This window comes from Taeniopygia guttata, chromosome Z (genome assembly GCF_048771995.1).
Source record: "Taeniopygia guttata chromosome Z, bTaeGut7.mat, whole genome shotgun sequence".
In the NCBI taxonomy this organism is placed as follows: Eukaryota; Metazoa; Chordata; class Aves; order Passeriformes; family Estrildidae; genus Taeniopygia; species Taeniopygia guttata.
Window position 1 is genome coordinate 40,306,948 of NC_133063.1, and position 15,541 is coordinate 40,322,488.

Consider the following 15,541-nt stretch of genomic DNA (forward strand, 5'->3'; position numbering starts at 1 on the left):
ATGCTGAAACAGCATTAATATTGGTAAATTTAGTAGAATGCACACTCTCTAACTTGCTGGCTCCATGTTTGTACCAAAGGGCCTGTCCCTGTGCTGGCACTGCTGGGGCACCTCCAGTGCTGGGGACAGCTCTGGGCCCTCAGGACAGGGGAGACACTGAGGGGCTGGAGTGTGTCCAGGACAGGGAACGGAGCTGGGGAAGGGGCTAGAGCCCCAGGAGGGGCTGAGGGAGCTGGAAAGGGGCTCAGCCTGGAGAAAAGGAAGCTCAGGGGGACCCTGTGGCTCTGCACATCTCCCTGCCAGGAGGGAACTGGCGGGGGAGTCGGGCTCTGTTCCCAGGGAGCAGGAACAGGAGGAGAGTGAATGGTCTCAAAACATGCCAGGGGAGGATTAGATTACATATTACAGAAAATTTCTTCATCCAAGGAGGTGTCCAGCCCTGGCACAGCTGCCCAGGGCAGTGGTGGAGTCACCATTCCTGGAGGAGTTTAAAAGCCATGTGGATGTGGCACTTTGGGAACATGGGGCAGTGGTGGTCTGGGCAGTGCTAAGGTGGGATAGCAGTTTGACTCAATGACCTTAGAAGGCTTTTTCAACACAAACAATTCTACAGTTCTCTCACATTTGCCCCACAAAGTAGCCATCCATGCCACTAACCTGCCCGTCATTGCCCGTGGCAGGTACTTCTTCAGGTGCAACGCGAAAATCCCTCTGCGATACAAGCGGCGAGACTACAAAGTCTTCGAGTGTGCCAAGGTCACAGAGAGCTTCGCCAGCAAAGCCCGGAGCTTGGTGCCGGTCAAATATGAGACCATTGTGGTCACAGGCTTCGAGAAGGGCGCAGGCACCGATGCCAACGTGTTCATCACCATCTACGGCCTGAACGGGGACTCAGGGAGGCGTGCGCTGAAGCAGAAGTTCAGGAACCTCTTTGAGCGAGGCAAAACCAACAGGTTTTACCTGGAAACACTGGACATGGGAGAGCTGAAAAAGGTCCGGATTGAGCACGACAACAGCGGCCTGGCTGCGGGCTGGCTGGTGGAGCGGGTGGAGATCACCAACTCGGCCACTGGTGTCACCACCGTATTTCCCTGTGGGAAGTGGCTGGATGAAAACCGGGGGGATGGGTTAATCTGTAGGGACCTTTTTCCTAGGTACTGAGGAGGGCACAGCTGCAGGAGGGTTTTGGTCCCTTCAGTATGCATACTTTTTTCCTCATTATACTGTTTTATATTGCCTTTTACTTTTTAATACACTATCTTTTGTATTGAGAGATTTTTAGTAGGAAGATGTTCCTCCTTGTTTAACATTTTGTAAAAGTAATGCTGCTTTTTTTTTTAAGTGCACATAAAACTGTGAATTAAATAAATAAATTTATTGCTTTCTTATGATTAAAAGCTACAACCAGAAGAGATATAAACTGTCCTTTACCACTTCAGATGTTTCTGCTTTCAGTGCTATGCCTTGAGAGGGCTGAGAAATCCCACTGACTACTCCACTGACAGATGAGCATAGAGATTAAGAGAATTTAGACAATTTTATTTAAGAAAATTGAGCTTGGAGATCCCAATGCATATCCATATACACATATGGACATCTCCAGAGGGCACCACATCAAAAAACTGCAGACACAGTAGGATGTTCCGTGGGGAATTTGGGCAGCATCTGCATCCACCCATCCAGCTCTCAAGCAGTGGGATCTGGGTGTTGTTTTCCACCCTGTGAGCTTTTTCCCCCCCAGGGCAGACTCTGCTGAATTCCTACAACTCTGCCAAGAGCTAAGATCTATGGTTACAGCTGCCAGTGCAAAAGACCTTCCAAATAATCAATTCCACAGCAAGGAAGCTGTACTAACTATATTCAAAGCTGACTCAGGATAATCATACCCTACATGGCCTGAATACCAGCTGCGTTTCAGAGCAACTGCCATTCACTTTAACTTTTTTTTTCCTTTAATAAAGATTGCTGTTTTGTCTCTTTTTGTAATGGAGAAGGGATTTCCCGGAGGCAGTAAGAGCCAGAGCTCCTGTCAATGAGCTCTTCTCAGGCCCTCACATCTCTACAAGTGCCAACAAAGAAATCTGTTCATAAATCATTGCTTCTGGAGCCCTGTCTCCTTCTCTAGGGTGCAAAGCAGCAGGACACATCCTCAGGAGGAAAAAGGGGTGTGTTTGAGCCATGAGGACCTTCCTCCTGGCCCACTCTGGAGAGGACATTCCCTCTCCCAGAAGCTTGTTTTAAACAACAACTTTGCATGAGTAGGGATCAAAGGGGTCAAGACTGGGCTCACCCCACTAAGCCCACCCACCCCACCAGTTCCTGGGTTGAGGATGATGCTTCTGCTGGGACCTTGCCTGGATGTGCCAGGCCAGGGGGCAGGACTGTCCCACACTGCTCATGGTCAAAGGAGACCCAGCAAAGCCTGGTAATGCTGAGACAGGAGTTAGAATCATCTTAGAAATGTTGTCGATTGCTCAGAGGTATTTGAAAGCTGATAACCCATTAAAGCCCTTCCAGAAAAGTTCTGGATTTCTGTTTCCCACAGCAGGCACCACAAAAGAGACTTGACCTTATATCATGGCTGTCTGTGCCAGTTCACAAACAATAGCCCAGGCTAATTCATTTTGGAAACCTTTATGGTAACTGATGGTTCTGGAGCAGAGCAAGTTGCTTAAATGAGCCCAATAATCAACTTCATCAGGGATCAGCTACTCACTGAGAGGAATAATAGCAGCCTTCGTTAGCTGTGTTCTCCCTCCTCAAGGCAGACTGGTGCTGCCCAGCCCTTAGCAAGGAGCTGGGAACTCATAGGAGGAGCAGAACAGCCCTTAGGAGGCCCAGAGGAGATTGCTAGGGTCTGATTGCATCCCTGGGAACCTGCTGGGATAGAGTTCAGACTCCCTGGATACGCAGGGGGTCCCATGAGTGGAGTCTGGTTCATCTGGGTTTGCTGTTCTTGTGCAGTGTCATTGCAGCTCCCCAGTACGCGTTCAAAGCAAAATAAGGGTCAGACTTTTGATCTCCCTGCATTCCCTCTCACCCAAGTTTAACCAGCACTGTTGGAAAAAAAAAACTCTCCTGTCAAGAGGTTTGGCCCCTTTTCAAACAAATGTGTACTGCTGTGAAATAGGAGTTTGTCACTGCACAGTGCTGCAGTCCCAGCATTTACAGCTGGCTCCAGTCACCCCCTACTTGGTACAGGGTGGTGGGGAAGCTGGTTTTAGAGGATGAATTTAACCCCCGCTATCCCCTTGGCAAACCCACTGCCCTGGAACTTGCTTCCATGATCAGGTTGGATGGGTTGGGAGCAACCTGTTATAGTGGAAGTTGTCGCTGCCCATGGCAGGGGGTGGGAACAGAATCTTTGAGGTCCCTTTCAGCCCAAACCATTCTGTGATCCTGTGATGATTCTATGATTCCATTATTATTCTATGATTCCTGCCTTGGAAAGCAGTGAGGCAGCTCCTGACCCACACACCATTCCTTCCTGGGGCAAGGAGGAAAGATAAATCCTTACCTTGAATGTGAAATGTGCTCTCATCTGGGAGGAATAACAGGTGTCAAGTGGCTAGAAATATGGGTTGAGGCACAGCTGAAGCAGGAATTAATACCTTCAGGGTGACCAAACCACTCTGTAGGTTGGAGATAAGTTTGTAGGTACCCATGTTGCCATCAAGGCCACTTGGCATCCCTGGACAGGCATATTCAGCACAAAAGCTCCAGGCAAAGCTGCCCTGAAAAGGCCCAAGGAGAGTTTGCTGATAGAGGCCTCCTAGGAAGGCAACCTTGGCAAAGCACAAAAGAACTCTGCTTTTTTCCACTGAAGATTTCAAACAAACCCCTCCTTAGGGCAAAGCTCAGTTCCACCCTGGCTCTGGGGAATCCCTCTGTTGCTACAACTGCTACAGAAGTAATAAGGCAAGAGTGGAGTTTTTCCAATGGCTGATTTGCATTAAGCTGCTAGATTCAACATATTCTTGGCCAAGTGAAGATCTAGGGAGGAGAAAAGCCAAAATTTTCCTAGTCCTGTGCCTTTTGCAGGGCTTAATCAATCTTTTCCTGTGGAAGGCAAGCAACCCAAAGCTGGTCGGGCAGATACAAAGCTCCTGCTCCCACCACCAACCTCTACCTTCTTTTTTTCCCACTTTATTTCCTAGCTGGTGGCATTTTAATGCGCATTCCTTCATCCTAAAACATCAATGTAAATAAGAAGCAAGAGCAAAGGACATGATTGATAGCTCACATCCGTGCAAAACCTCGCTGTCCCGTTGTATTTGTGCTCTCCACCATTTTGGAACTCTGATGAAGTTCTGTGTTTACTAAATTTAGGTTTACTAAATCACTTGGATGCTGCAAGTGAAAACAAGCATAAACAAGGGCTACTTAGCAGTGTTTCATGCTGAAGGACCGGTTGCCTCTTAGTGCAGGACACAGAGAATTATTTGCAAATCCCTATGAAATTGAGATCGCTAATTGAAATTGCTGAGCATTTTTGGCAGCGTCATATACCTACGTGAACCCTAGGTTCATGAAGGGGGAATGACTGAGCGATGTGAAGTATCTTATATTCTGTATATAGGAAATATCATTTTCTTTGCCCCTTCCTTATGTCTAGAGGCCCATTCTAAACTAAAAAAGAGGTAAAATGGAAAACGGAAAAAAAGAATATTAATGGAGTTGTACAGCTCTAAGCTGCAACTTGTGGGCCAGCTGCAGATTTAGACACCACAGAACACTGGGTAAGGACTCAGCTTCCTGACCCTGGGCAGCTGCTGTGAGAGCAGATGCTGGCAGTGAATAAAGATGTTGCATCTCGGTCTGTACTGCTGTGCCGTGATGGGCAGAGCCCCTCTCCCTTCCCAGGCAGGCACTGTGCTCAGCAGGGCTATTATCACATTGTGGAGGCTCCTTTGGTGCTCCAGCTCAAAACAAACCCGATTGCCATCTGCAGCACCTCTCTCAGCAGGGTCACCCTTTTGAAGGACATCACCAGGATCTCAGTGAGAAACTGTAATTTTTCCCCAGCGGGTCATTTTTAACCTGTTTTCTGAGGTTCTAAAAGCTTCCTGTAGCAAAAGCTTTGTGTGGTGTGAACACAGTTCATCCCTTATGCAGCTTTTGATGGATGCTGGAGGAGCCGGCAATTCCCTTCAGCTACAGGAACCAAATCCCTGTGATCAGCAGCCACTTGTCTCCAAGGCTTATTTAGTCTAATCACACAGTCAAAGCTGGGCACTGGTCTCAGCTTTTTCGGGAGGAGCAGCTGAATCACGAGTGGGCAGGAGCAGAGACTGACATAATTTGTTGTGGGAGAAAATAAAAGCATGGGCAGATCTACAGAATGGATTTTGCAGGATACCCACTGGATTGTCCAATGGGTAGCAAAAAGGACTGAAAAGACTGAAAATATCCTCAAATGTACCTGTTTTAGATTGAAGGCTTTGGGGTTTTTTTTCTTCCAGTCAGTTTCCCCTTCCTTAGTTATTAAACTAGAGACTCAGGCAGAAGAAAATCCTCCACCAGGAGGGTGGGAGAACCTATTGATACCTCTGCAGGACTTGCTAGAGATACCTTACAGGCACTGTGTGATGTGTTTAGAGGAGAAATCTCTCTTTAATAGGCAATTTTCTGAAATTCTAGAAAGCAGTTTTGGTACCAAATGACCAAACTGGTGCCACAGGGCATCACACACAGTGATGTGCCCAGTGTGGAGAGCCTCACCTCACCTCACCTCACCTCACCTCTGCCATGGAGCTCAACCACTAGCAGCCTCTGCAGACCAGATGGGCAGAGCATTTTATACTCCAGCAGTGGTTCTCCTGCACATCAAAGACACAAACAGTGAAAGGAGAATTGATTCCAACCTAAAGAAAGCAGAAATGAGCAGTAAATAAAGACCAAGGGATCGCCCTGCAAGGTGGCTTCTTTGTGGCACAGGGTTATAGTTAGCAATGCTGTTTGTTTTATTAGTTATAAATAAAGTACAAAAAGTCCACCAAAAGTGAATCTAAGCATTTACACAATTTCTAATGTCTTTCCATTTCTTCAATGCACTATTGCTTTAATATTAATAATAAATATTTTTCTAGCTTTCTTCTATAAAATAGTCTATGTAGCAAAATGTTGCACAGCACAACAGAACAGCAGTAGGAATACAAAAATGTGGGTGATCCTTTCACCTGCCCGGGTCATTAAAGGAGAGGGGGTTTTGTTTACTTGCTCCTTGTTTGGCTTATCCCTCTTACAGTGACTTTGGGGGGGAAGGCAACCAACCCCCCTGTCCCCACACAGCTCAAAATCACAGCTCCAGGCTACAGGGGAGAAGTGTTACAGAGCAGCAAGGTAAAAAACACAGACAGGTTTAAAACCTGGGGTAAGGCAAAGTCAACAAAGCAGCGCAGCACCCTGAAGGGACAGAGAGAAAAAATTAAGGTACTGTGATTTTGTGCCTTTCTAACCCAACTGAGAATTCATCCAAAGCCTTTTTTGGGGAGGATGGCTACTGGCTGAGCACATGCATCAAACCCCACTTCTGACTGTACACAGCTAAATGTCTGCACTGACCAAGCATGGTTATGGCTTGGAGCTTAAAATGTTATGAAAGGTTCTCTAACCTTCTGGCAAAGCTGGAACTCGTAATACTCAGGAGCCTTTGGGGAATTGCAAGAGCGAGAGCAGCCATGGCAGGATGGAGATTCTTGGCCATGTCATTTTGGGGCTGACCCCCTTCTTGGGGGCAGGGGGGCTCTGGGGCAGGTCCCAGATCTACACTGGATTAAAAGTGAGGTTCCCTCCTGTACAGGAAGAATGAAGCCAACAAGGAAGAGATGGCAAATGGATCCCATGTCCATTCCAGCCACTCTCAGCTAGACGTGGTGTCACAGGATCACAGAATCATTTGGGCTGGGAGGGACCCTAAAGCTCATCTTGTTCCATGCCCTGCCATGGGCAGGACACCTTCCACTATCCCAGGTTGCTCCAAGCCCTGTCCAGCCTAGCCTTGGACACTTCCAGGATCCAGGGACAGCAACAGCTTCTCTGGGAAACCTGTGCCAGGGCCTTCCTAGCCTTTGAGTAAAGAAGTCAACCCTAAAACTGCATTGAATCCCTCAGTTCTGTTGCCTCCAAGCTCAGGCTCACCTTATTGCCTCCTTCACCCGAGTGGGGTGCACAAACAGAGGGTGAAAAGAGCCAAACCAAGCACTAATAGATGCCAAAAATTGCAGAGCCACCACACCTGGGCTTCCTTCCTGGGCTTTTGACACAATTTGCAGAGTCATGCATTGCCCCTTGCTGTGGGGGCCTGCTGGGTGTTATTCCAGGGTCACACAAGCAGCAGCAGCAGCAGCAGCAGCAGCAGCAGCAGCAGCAGCAGCACCAGAGGAGTCAGGGACAGGGCAGTATTAAGAAACAACCAGAACATTTTGGTTTATGCAGAGCATCGTTAACTGCCTTCAATGCGCAAGGACACAAGTGAAAGGATCACCAAAGTTTGATTATGAGTGCAAATAATATTCATATATATGTGCTAAACATAGTCACTATATTGCAGTTTTCCACTATGTCACAGCATACAGAATCAAAGGTTTGCATTTTTATGGAATGTATCCAAGGTAACAGCACCACAGTAATACAGTTTGTAATCACACATCCTGATTTTTTTCTCCTTTTTTTTTTTTTTTGTTTTTGTTTTTGACAAGATAAGCATTACCCCCCACATCCCCTGTTTAATTTAATTTTAAGTACCAATGCATGCAAAGCATTCCATTCCCAGAAACAATGCAAAAATGAGGTAATAGGAGTAATAAAAAAAATTAGTAGTAATTTCTAAATAAATAAATTATAATTAAAAATGCAAAAAAACAACTATAAAAATAATTAAATTAGAACCCACAATATCTACAAGTTAGTCATAAATTATGATTGTTAAATATAAGGCATTTAAACTCACAAAACCCTGTAAACTATTGATGTTTTGTTTCTAGATTTTTGTTGTTGTTGGTGTTTGTTTTGTCTTGTTTTTAAACACATCCTAACTTGCAAACTACTTGTACAAATTATTTAAACGCAAAGGAACCTGACACACTGATACAACTCCAGACACTGTAAATTCGCACGCACCTTGGGATCAGTCACTCACACAAGACCATGGGAGTTTGGTGCTTTTCTTGTTTGTTTTTGTTTGGTTGGTTTTGTTTTTTGTCAGTTTGATCAATTTTATTTTTTAACTGTGCTTGTTTATTAGGCAAATAGGAACATTTTCTCATAGGCTTTAAAAGAAAACACACAGTCCAGAAGTGATCCTCATTCCCTCCCCACCCAGTGGGGGTATCAGTCCCCCTGTTACTCTCCCTGCTTCTCACCTACAGGTCACACCTGGGCAGACCAAACCTGTGCAGAGTATTTTATCACCAAAGCCTTGCTTTGCTTGTCATGGTATTAGTATTATTAGTATTATTTGTAATGCTGTTTCAATGCTGGTGGAGCAAGATCCATAGGTATCCATGGGCCCCTCCTTGACCCATGGACATCAGGGCTGGGACCGCCACATTCCCCGGAAAGCCGTCACTTGTGCTGGGTGGCAAATGTGTCATAAAATCATGGAATGGCTTGGGTTGGGAGGGATCTTAAATCTCATCTTGTTCCAAACCCCTGCCATGGGCAGGGACACCTTCTGCTAGACCAGGTCACTCCAGATGCCATCCTGCCTGACATCAAACACTTCCAGAGCTCTCTGGGCAGCCTATGCCAGGGCCTCCCCACCCTCACAGCCAAGAACTTCTGCCTTATGTCTTCCCTATATGTCACCATTTTTTCCCTTCCACTACCTCCCACCTGCTTTGGCACAGAATGAGAGAGGCTCCTGTACCCCCACATGGGGCTTCCCTCCTCTCTCACTGGGGAAAAAAGAAAATCTCTGTGTGCCTCTGAGGTTGGTGTTTCCCAGTTACAGCTCATGAGAATCTTGCAGTTTCTCAGATAATAGTTTATGACTGAATCGACTTGGGAGAGCATTTCTCTCCAGAGAAACATATGCTTAGGGGAGACAGAAATTATTCCCACCACACCAGCATTATCAATAGATTATGTTTCTAATTCCCCTGCTGCTTCTCTGCAGCTCCTTTCTCCCTTAGTATGAAAGGGGAAAAAAAAAGAAAAAAAAAGAAAACTACAGGTTTTGGTTGTGAATGTCGGTTTTCCCAAGGATCTTCCGCCCAATCCCTGTGGTTGGCATGCTGAGGTCTTTTTGTTTTTCAGGAGGAGCATGGATCACAACAGCTCACTCCTTTGGGCATTACCTCTTAATTCAGTTTTGAGTGTTATGTGATTAAGTTGCATTTTAACAACTACTGCTTACTCCGTGTGGATACGACCTGAAGCATGCACACAAGCCCGTGTGGGCATGGGTGCATACGCTTTGGGGCGAGTCATGGCCCAGCAGCTGGGCTCCCAAAAGCAGCAGCCCCACCTCCACCCTGCCTTCCCCTCCCGCGCCCAAGGGCTCATGGTCTCAGCAGTGTCTTGTGAACATCAAGTTTTCTTCTGTCCCCTTATCAAGAGATGCTTTGGCAATGGAAAGAGAGTCAACATTTTGCACCTCTCAGCACCTCTCCGGTGTTGTTACACCCCAAAGAACAGCGGTAGGCACTGACTCCTGTAACCATCATTTTGGAGCAGTGCTGGCAAAGCCAACCAGCCACACAGCTCACAGAAGAAAGCGTCACGGACAATTGCAATCATATAGACAGAACTTCCTTGGATTTTGATATGACAAGCTACTTTGTTAAAATACAGAAAGCAAAGAAACAGCATCTACTCAAATACTGTGCCGCTACAGAAAGTGTCCAGCACCAGCAGACAAGCAGGAACGAAGCTTTTCCCTATTGCTTCGTTCATTTTATCCCCAATTTTTATTTTTATTAAGCTTCTCTAAATTTGCAACACACTGTAAATGCAAGGGAAAGAAGCACACGCGGCTGAGGCAAAGAGCACAAACCCTTCTGACTGTAAACAGGATTTTGCTTTTTCTCCTCTTTCCCCCACCCCAAAGATGGGGATGTTTGACCTCTTTATTCCCTCTCTGCAATGTATTAATCAGGCACCAAAATAAGGAATCTATGAAAAAGTATTTGGTGCAAATTAGGTAACAGCAACATGTCTACCACAAGATGAGTAGGGCATCAAACACAACATTTCTTAAGCTAACATGCTCCAGCTGCCATCCATAGAAATAGCTAAAGGACCCCTAACATGTTTCTACATATTTGAGAGGTATATATACAATCCCCATGAAAAGCAGGATTGACAGGCCGGACTACCACAACTAGTTCCTTCATATTCAACACTAAAATCTTCTGCAGCACGGGGTCTCTGAGCTCCGGGAATGCCAGCTCCCTTTCACTGGGCCTGTATCCTGCGTATATGTGCAATATCTCCTACTGCTAGATATTATATCACCTCCTCCTTCTCCTCACTACCATGCCTGCAGACTTCCCCTCTCAATCAAATGGCTCAGAAGGCAAAAAATTTCGCTGCAAGGGTTTATGGCCATACGACCTGGTAAGGAAAATGGTGTGTCCAGCTAGTCTTTTCAGCTGTCTGAGCCGAGCTGTGTTTCAATGTCCACCCTGCAGATCGGACACTTCTTGCTGGTGGCCAGCCACTGGTCCACGCACACTTGGTGAAAGAGATGCATACAGGGCAACCGCCTGTAGAGAGAAAAACACTGCTGTTAGGATGGAGGAGGTCCAAGGGACCAAGAAGAGCTGAAGAACAGCATCTGGGGCTGCTTTGAACATGGGAAACACTGCTGTGGTGACACCATTGTCACCAAAGTCCTGCAGCATTTCCTAGCCATGCCAGTTCACACATGGCAGTGGGCTTCAGTTAGCATCCTCCTTGGCCTATTAGAAGCCCCCACACCATCCTGAATTGAGTTGTTCCACTTATTAATTTTTCTGGCTGCTAATTTTTAACCTTTCAGGAGCAAGGTTATACTCCAAAGCCTCTTAGCTCTTCAGGATTGTGTCACATTAGCAGTCAGGTGGGCCCAAACCATTCCTACATGGGTGTCCCCAGGGAAGCTGGCCACGTTTCACTCACATCACCTCTGCCATCATCACATATCACCCCTGCAATACAGGGGAACCTTGAACAACAAAAACTGACAGCAAAAGGATCAGGGCTTTTCTTGGCAATTTAAAGATGAGAAGCAGACCTGGGTACTTCTCTTCTGCCCTCCCTTCAGCCATGATAGTTCAATTGCAATTTCTTATCCCCATCTTCTGTCACAAGCAGAGATTTGACCCAGTGAACAGCCTGGGATGTCTGTTAGAGACAACTGGAGCTCTGTTGACTGGGGACGGTTCTCTGTGACCATGTGGGCAGAGTAATCCTACTTATTCTACAATAAAGCAGCTGTGTCTTGGACACAAGCCCAACTCTCCTGGACTTCACACCAACACTGCTTTTTATCATACTTTGGTCATCTGTCAGGCACAGGTATTGATGACCCCAAGCTCTAGATGGTTGTTAGAGATCAGTCTAACCTAGCCCTCTCTGACACTTCAGCACCTGGCCAGCTGGCACAGCCTGGAAGCAGATGATCCAAACCCAGGAAGCACTATAAGAGCTGCTGCAGAGCGCTTCCTGCCTACAGGCTATACCAGTGTCCATCTGCAAAAGCATTTGGGTTCCTAGACCCTTCAACAGCCCAGGTGAGTTTCTCAGGACAAGAACAGAGACAACCCTGCCAGTGCACAGCTACATTAATCCAAATAAACACAACTCAGATGGCATCAAGAGGCGGAGGAGGAGATGGAAGGATCTCACCTGACATCCTCTCCGTCTTCAAGCATGGACAGACAGATTGTGCATTTCTCGTCAGTATCTGACTCCTCGCCATCGTCCTGCTCAGCTTTGCCTTCCTGTGGTCTTCTCTGCAGCAAAATTAAAAACATTTGGTTAGACCTTGCCCTTCTAATGCTCTCCCAAGCCTGAGCAGTTGCAGGAAGAAAAATAATGAGATCTCCATCTATGAGCCAGATCCTCCAGCTCATGGAAGCCAGCCCAGCCAAAACAGCCAGCGAGATGAGTGTGCCACCAACATGCTGCAGGTTGGCATGTCTCCTCCTGACGCTGGTGGCAGTGAGGCTGTTGGCAGTACCCCAGTGAGCAGCCTGTCCTTTGCTGCCCTAATACAGCCCCACACCACCTTCCCGTAGTGGGGATGGCCCCATGGTCTCCTTTGCTGGAGGCGTCTCCTTGGGGAGACCCCAAACCTCATGGTGCCACCACTGCCAGGAAGGACAACCACTGTGCCCCATGCCAGCTTGGCCACTGGCTCAGTCCCATGCGGCACCAGAGGGCAGTGCTTAGCCTGTCAGCTCTCCCTTCTTCTCTTTCCCCACACATCCATTCCTATTCATATCCTTTTCCTGGGTTCACTGGAGACAGGATGAGAGACAAGTGCAGCAGGAGTTACGTCACTTCAAACGTGGACAATGCAACATCCCTACCCTCCAGCTGGGAGTGACCAACATTAGAAATTACTACCCAGACAAACATTCTTCCCAATTTCTACTCAGCACAACCCAAAAATGAGCCCATCTTCTCATGGGTGGGAGGTCAGCTCCAACAGAGGAGACACCCCTTGTGAAGCCAGGGGAGAGCAAGGTCCCCCAGGCCGCGGAGCTGCCACTGCCTCACAGCGGGTGCAGGGCAATGCCGCTTGCATGCAGAACGGGGTGGGTTTGCATGCACAAAGCCCCCTTGGTGGTGTGCACTTTCTTACCAGGTGCAGACAGGGGGGAAATTGCACCCGCTGGGTGGGAGAAGGTTGAGACCCTTTTGAAAATTTGGCCCGCAGCTTCCTAGCCTAGAAGTGAGAAACAGGCAGCTGAGCTATGCCACCGCTTCCGCACCCCGGGAGCCCCACAAGATATTAAAGCACCCCTGCTGGGTTTTACGTTCCTCCCCCGTCACAGGGCATGGTTTCGTTGATGGTGCCAGTTTGCAAACCCTGAGGATTGTGACCCACCGAAGTCCTTCCTTCTGCCTGCTCCGTGCCCACAGCCTCTGGCTGACTGAGAGGGGCTGGCAGCCGTGATGTGTTTTGGGGCACTCACCTTCTTGTACTTGTGGGGGAAAGTAAATCTTTCGATGGTGTTCTGGACGGCGCCCCGGCTCACACTGCCCAGCCTGTCCTCCAGCTGCAGCAGTTCCTGCGACACAGGAACATCAGGAAAGCGCCATCCCCACTGCTCCCAAGACACCAGGTCCCACCACACAACCATACCTGCTGGCAACCGAGGCTCCCTCCTGTCCTCTCCTCAGTGGAAATGGCCATCAAACCCAAATCAGCCATGCTGTAATGATACATCTGATCCCTGGCACTTGGGATAATAACTAAGAGCTCGAGGCAAACAGCTGGACATCCAGTATTTCACAAATGAGGATGGGATTTGAGTTTTGTCTGACAGGCTGGGAAACAAAGCCCCGTAGATCTGGAGCACTTTGCTCACAAATGAAAGGAGCCAGAGTCAATCCAAGCCAGATCCAGGAAGTTTGGAGTAAACCATCTTTAACTAAATTTAACCCATCACTTCCCAGTTATTACTAAAATTGATTAAAGACTCATTGCAACCACCACACCACAAAAAATAGTCTTACAGTTTTATAACAGAGCTTGCATAAAATCACAGAACTTTAAAAATTAATAATTCCAGTCTCCAGATACGTACTTCATAGCTCTCCCGCACAGCGGATGTGTGCCTGCTTGGGTTCAGTCCCTGAAGAGCAAGCAGCTGAAGCTGAGGGTAAGGGTAATTTCTGATTTCATGAACAACCTGAAAAAAGTGAGGGAGAAAAATAAAGCTACTTGTATACTTGCCTACAGAAAACCCTTGTGTGCCCTGATGTAAAGCTAATGCTTTAAAAATTCAAATTGAAAGAGTGGATTGACACTTTCACCAATTTAAACCTTTTGATAACAAAAAAAAGAAAAAAGAGGTTTTATCTAATACATTTCCTATAAATGATATGTAAGAACATGCACTCCTTCCAAACATGTACTTCCTTCCAAAATCTGTTATAGTAATTCCTGTATCATCCATAATATTGTGGTTCCAAGCTTCCAACATGGATTAGATTATAATGACATTTTATTTCATTTAAATGGGTGAATTTCTGTTCATCCAACCTTTGATTTTTTTTTTTTTTTTTTAAGGCTAGCTTTAGTACACAGGTGTCAGGGTCTGACACAGCGCAAGGGTAAAGCACTCTCATGGGATTTCTGGGGATGTTTTAAGGATTAGCAGTGCTTGGTGTGACTTAGCTGCAAATACAGCACCCTGGTAGGAGAACAGGTAGAAAATTATCTCAGTCGGCCTGTCTTCTCATCAATCCCACCTGAACCTGTGCCAGAGGTCATGCCAGACCTTTACAGGTGGCATCAAAACTGGTGTAGAGAGCAATGACTTGAGGAGGGATGGTCTTTGGGGCTGACACTAGGGAAGGCAGTCACCCACTGCCAATCCTTCTGCATACATAAAAGTCCTGGGAAACCACAATTCCTTCCAGGATTAATAATAATATTAATATTAACTACTGAGTCTCTCACATCCTGCCTATGTTTTGCAGACCAGCTTGATGATGCTGCAAGCAATGGACCAAATTCTCCCAAAACAGCTGAGCTTTTCTTTTCTTTCTCTAATCCAGTGCAGTGATGCAACATTATCTTTTCAGACGCTCCCTCCCACATCCCGAGATAAGTGAGATTTGCAGAAGACAGGTGATAGAAAGATAGCAGCCTTTATTTTGACTGCTTTCTGGCAGACAATGCATAAAACATTTCTCAGTAAAAGCATTTTGCTTACCACCTGGGTTGAGGATGTGCTTCTGGGGAAATGGTGCATCCGAGGTGTAGCCAAGTAATGCTGATAGGGCTGGGGCACCGGCCGGACCTGGAACTGGGCGTGAGTCAGCCCCGCGTCGACGCTGAGGTCCCTGTGGGCACCAGGAGGGAGATGTGGCTCTGGGTGCCTGCTTGTGCTCATGGACTGAAGCACACTAGACCACGCTCACAGGGCAACCCCCCTGCTGAGCTCTGGGCTGCTCCTCAGCCTGGGGAGATGCTATGGCTTGGAAGGGAGTTTCTTACAGTTTGGGGAATCACCCACCAGGCCACCATGAAGGAGTGAGGGGTTGTTTCTATGCCAGGTAGCATTTGAGTTATTTGGGGTCAAGAACTGTGCAGATGCACCCTGCTAATTTCAGAATAAGAGCATTTTGGTGGCTCGAAAGGGTACCCAGGCTCAGCAACAGAACTTGGTCAGACCACTGTGTTGCCAGTGCTTCAAACTATTACAGTTTGCCTTGAATGTTTTGCAGGAATACAGTTAATTACTCAAGGGACTCAAAAATGGTAGCTTTTAGAAGCTTCCAGTAGCTTTTAGAAGCTAGATGGGCACTCTCTGTGGGCTTTTTTGACTTGCTTGTGCTCTCCTTAGAGGTCTCCCAGCCCAGAGCATGGCAGGACTTG

The 15,541-nt window shown here is 47.1% G+C and overlaps 2 protein-coding genes across 13 annotated transcripts in view; one reads left to right on the forward strand and one right to left on the reverse strand.

The window, feature by feature from the left end:
• LOXHD1 (lipoxygenase homology PLAT domains 1) overlaps positions 1-1,438 on the forward strand; it is a 165,223-nt gene extending 163,785 nt beyond the window's left edge. For all 9 annotated transcript variants that reach the window (XM_030258491.4, XM_072922261.1, XM_041711229.2 and 6 more), the window contains one exon: positions 681-1,438. In XM_030258491.4, coding sequence (XP_030114351.4) covers positions 681-1,161 — 481 coding nt within the window. In that variant the 3' untranslated portion in view covers positions 1,162-1,438. The remainder of the gene's footprint in view (positions 1-680) is intronic.
• A 4,501-nt stretch (positions 1,439-5,939) lies between these two features.
• Positions 5,940-15,541, reverse strand: part of ARK2C (arkadia (RNF111) C-terminal like ring finger ubiquitin ligase 2C) — a 64,397-nt gene continuing 54,795 nt past the window's right edge. For 3 of the 4 annotated variants that reach the window (XM_072922264.1, XM_072922266.1, XM_030257729.4), the window contains 5 exons: positions 14,877-15,006; positions 13,743-13,847; positions 13,128-13,223; positions 11,833-11,939; positions 5,940-10,709 (listed from right to left, as the gene is read on the reverse strand). In XM_072922264.1, the coding sequence (XP_072778365.1) occupies positions 10,592-10,709; positions 11,833-11,939; positions 13,128-13,223; positions 13,743-13,847; positions 14,877-14,915 (465 nt within the window). In that variant the 5' untranslated portion in view covers positions 14,916-15,006 and the 3' untranslated portion in view covers positions 5,940-10,591. Of the gene's footprint in view, positions 10,710-11,832; positions 11,940-12,793; positions 12,878-13,127; positions 13,224-13,742; positions 13,848-14,876; positions 15,007-15,541 lie in introns of all 4 variants that reach the window. The other variant, XM_072922265.1, reaches the window with a different exon arrangement.